Source organism: Nothoprocta perdicaria, unplaced genomic scaffold (genome assembly GCF_003342845.1).
Source record: "Nothoprocta perdicaria isolate Ctin4 unplaced genomic scaffold, notPer1 scaffold_288, whole genome shotgun sequence".
In the NCBI taxonomy this organism is placed as follows: Eukaryota; Metazoa; Chordata; class Aves; order Tinamiformes; family Tinamidae; genus Nothoprocta; species Nothoprocta perdicaria.
The window spans coordinates 644,662-647,085 of record NW_020455519.1 but is presented as its reverse complement, the minus strand read 5'-3'; the positions used below and the strand labels follow the sequence as shown (position 1 = coordinate 647,085).

Genomic DNA, 2,424 nt, shown 5'->3' with positions numbered 1-2,424 from the left:
CACCTTACACGGCACCTTGCACAGCCGGGCCTTTGCATGGCATCCTGCACAGCTGGGGCCTTTGCATGCACCTTGCACGTCACCTTGCACGGCTGGGCCTTTGCACATCGCCTTGCACGGCTGGGGCTTTGCACAGCACCTTACACGGCACCTTGCACAGCTGGGCCTTTGCATGCAGGTTGCATGGCACGTTGCATGTCATCTTGCACAGCTGGGCCTTTGCACGGCACCTTGCACAGCTGGACCTTTGCATGCAGGTTGCATGGCACGTTGCATGTCATCTTGCACAGCTGGGCCTTTGCACGGCACCTTGCACGGCTGGCCCTTTGCACGCCGTTTTGCACAGTGCCTTGCCCTGCCAGCCCTTTGCCCTGCGCCTCACGTGTCACCATCCACAGCCCGGCCTTTGCCCAGCACCCTGCCCGGCAGGGCATTGACCGGCACCTTGCGCAGCACCGAGGGCAGCAGCAAGGCTGTTGGTGGCACCGCGCCGAGCGCCACAGTGGTGCCAGCAACCCCCTGGGCACCGTCCGCGCTCCCGAGGGGCACAAACATCCATGCAAGGTCCCACATCCATCCCCACGGGTGTCCCCATGTCCCTGCCACCCTGCTGCAGCCGCCTGAGCCCCGGGGCTGCACGGGGAGGTTTTGGGGTGCCCGGGGGTGCCGTCAATGCACCGTGAGCGGAGGGCAGCGCCGTGAGGGCCACGCGGGGCCATCAGCCTAATGCAATTGCCGTGCTGTAAAGTGACACCGATCGCTGCCGAGATTGATAGGAAAAGYGTTCCGGCGGCGGCGGCTACGTGGGAAAAGGCGCCCGGTGCCGGCGGGAGCCGCTCAGCCGCCTCTCCCTCTGCTCTCTCGTAGGGTGTTTAAGAAAGCGAGTCCCAACGGGAAGGTGAGCGGGGCCGTTTCCAACGGAGCGCGGCGCTCGTCCGTCCTGGAGCTGCTGGGGCTGGATGCCTCGTGCGGAGCCTAGGAAGGAGGGAGGGAAAGAAGGATGGAAGGAGAAGGGAAAGGAGAAGGGGGAAGCGATGGGAAGAGGAAGAGCGCAAGGGGAGGAAGCAGGGAAGGGAGGGAGGAAGGGAAGGGAGGAAGGGAGATGGAGCCTGGGAAGGAGGGAGGGAAAGAAGGATGGAAGGAGAAGGGAAAGGAGAAGGGGGAAGCGATGGGAAGAGGAAGAGTGGAAGGGGAGGAAGCAGGGAAAGGAGGGAGGAAGGGAAAGGAGGGAGATGGGAAGCAGGGAGGCAAGGAAGGGGAGGGGAGAGGAAAGAGGGAGGGATAAGGGAAGGGAAGAGGAAGGCAGGAGGAAGCAGAGGAGGGAGGAAGAGGAAGCAGCAGCGAGGGCAGGAGGAAGGCAGCGGCCCAATATTCTGCGGGCTGCAGAGGAGGAAGAGGAGGGAGCGGAGGAAGGCGGGACGCAGCGACTCTTCTCTGGGCACCGAGGGGGATTAGAGGGGATGAGGCCGAGGGCCGGGGCTCTTCCCGGTGGGATGCAGGGAGGAGGCACCGGCGCCMCCGGACTGTTCCCCTCTCGCCGCAGCTCACGGTCTACCTGGGCAAGCGGGACTTCGTGGATCACATCGACGTGGTGGATCCCGTGGGTAAGTGCTTGCCGAGCGGGATACGGGATGCAGGGTACCCAGTGGCACATTCGCCTTTAAATATATATGTATATATGCGTTTAATGACTGGTTTGTGCATGTGCATCAGAGACCCAAACCCACATGTTTTGGAGTGTAACTGTGGGAGGAGGCGGGTGGGGAGGCGATGGACCGGGGTTTGCTTCGGCCTCAGCCCCTCATCGTTTTCTTGCAGACGGCGTCGTGCTGGTGGACCCCGAGTACCTGAAGGAAAGGAAAGGTAACGGGCGTCGTGCGGAGAGGGTGGCTGTGCCCTACGTTGCTCCTTTGCTGYGCCCTGCATTGCACCCCGTGATGCAGCCTGTGTTGCAATCCATGCTGCACCCCGTGTTGTGTTCCACACTGTRTCCTACTTTGCAGCCTGTGTTGCATCCTATATTGCACCCAACATTGCATCCCCTGCACTCCACATAACACCCCGTGTGGCACCCCACCTTGCACCCTGTATTGCACTGTGGTGCACCCTGCATTGCACTCCCTGCATCCATGTTGTACCTCATCTTATGCCTTATATTGCAGCCCACATTGCACCCTGCATTGCACCCCCTGCACCTCATTGCACCCTGTGCTCCATCCTGCATAGCAGCACACATTGCATCCTGTGTTGCACCCTGCATTGCACACCCCTGCAGCCCACGTTGCACTCTGCTATACCCCAGGTTGCACCCTGTGTTGCACTCCACATCACACCCCACATTTCACCCCTGTGCACCCTGTGCTGCATGCCCCATTGCACCGTATATCGCACCCTGCATATCACCATGTTGCACCCTTGTTGCAC

The 2,424-nt window shown here is 61.3% G+C and overlaps 1 protein-coding gene across 1 annotated transcript in view; it reads left to right on the top strand.

The window, feature by feature from the left end:
- Window positions 1-754: 754 nt before the first annotated feature.
- Window positions 755-2,424, top strand: part of ARRB1 (arrestin beta 1) — a gene marked incomplete at its 5' end in the record, with an annotated part of 8,114 nt that continues 6,444 nt past the window's right edge. Inside the window, 3 exons of the mRNA XM_026041550.1 lie at window positions 755-898; window positions 1,544-1,604; window positions 1,819-1,863. Of these exons, the coding sequence (XP_025897335.1) occupies window positions 755-898; window positions 1,544-1,604; window positions 1,819-1,863 (250 nt within the window). The remainder of the gene's footprint in view (window positions 899-1,543; window positions 1,605-1,818; window positions 1,864-2,424) is intronic.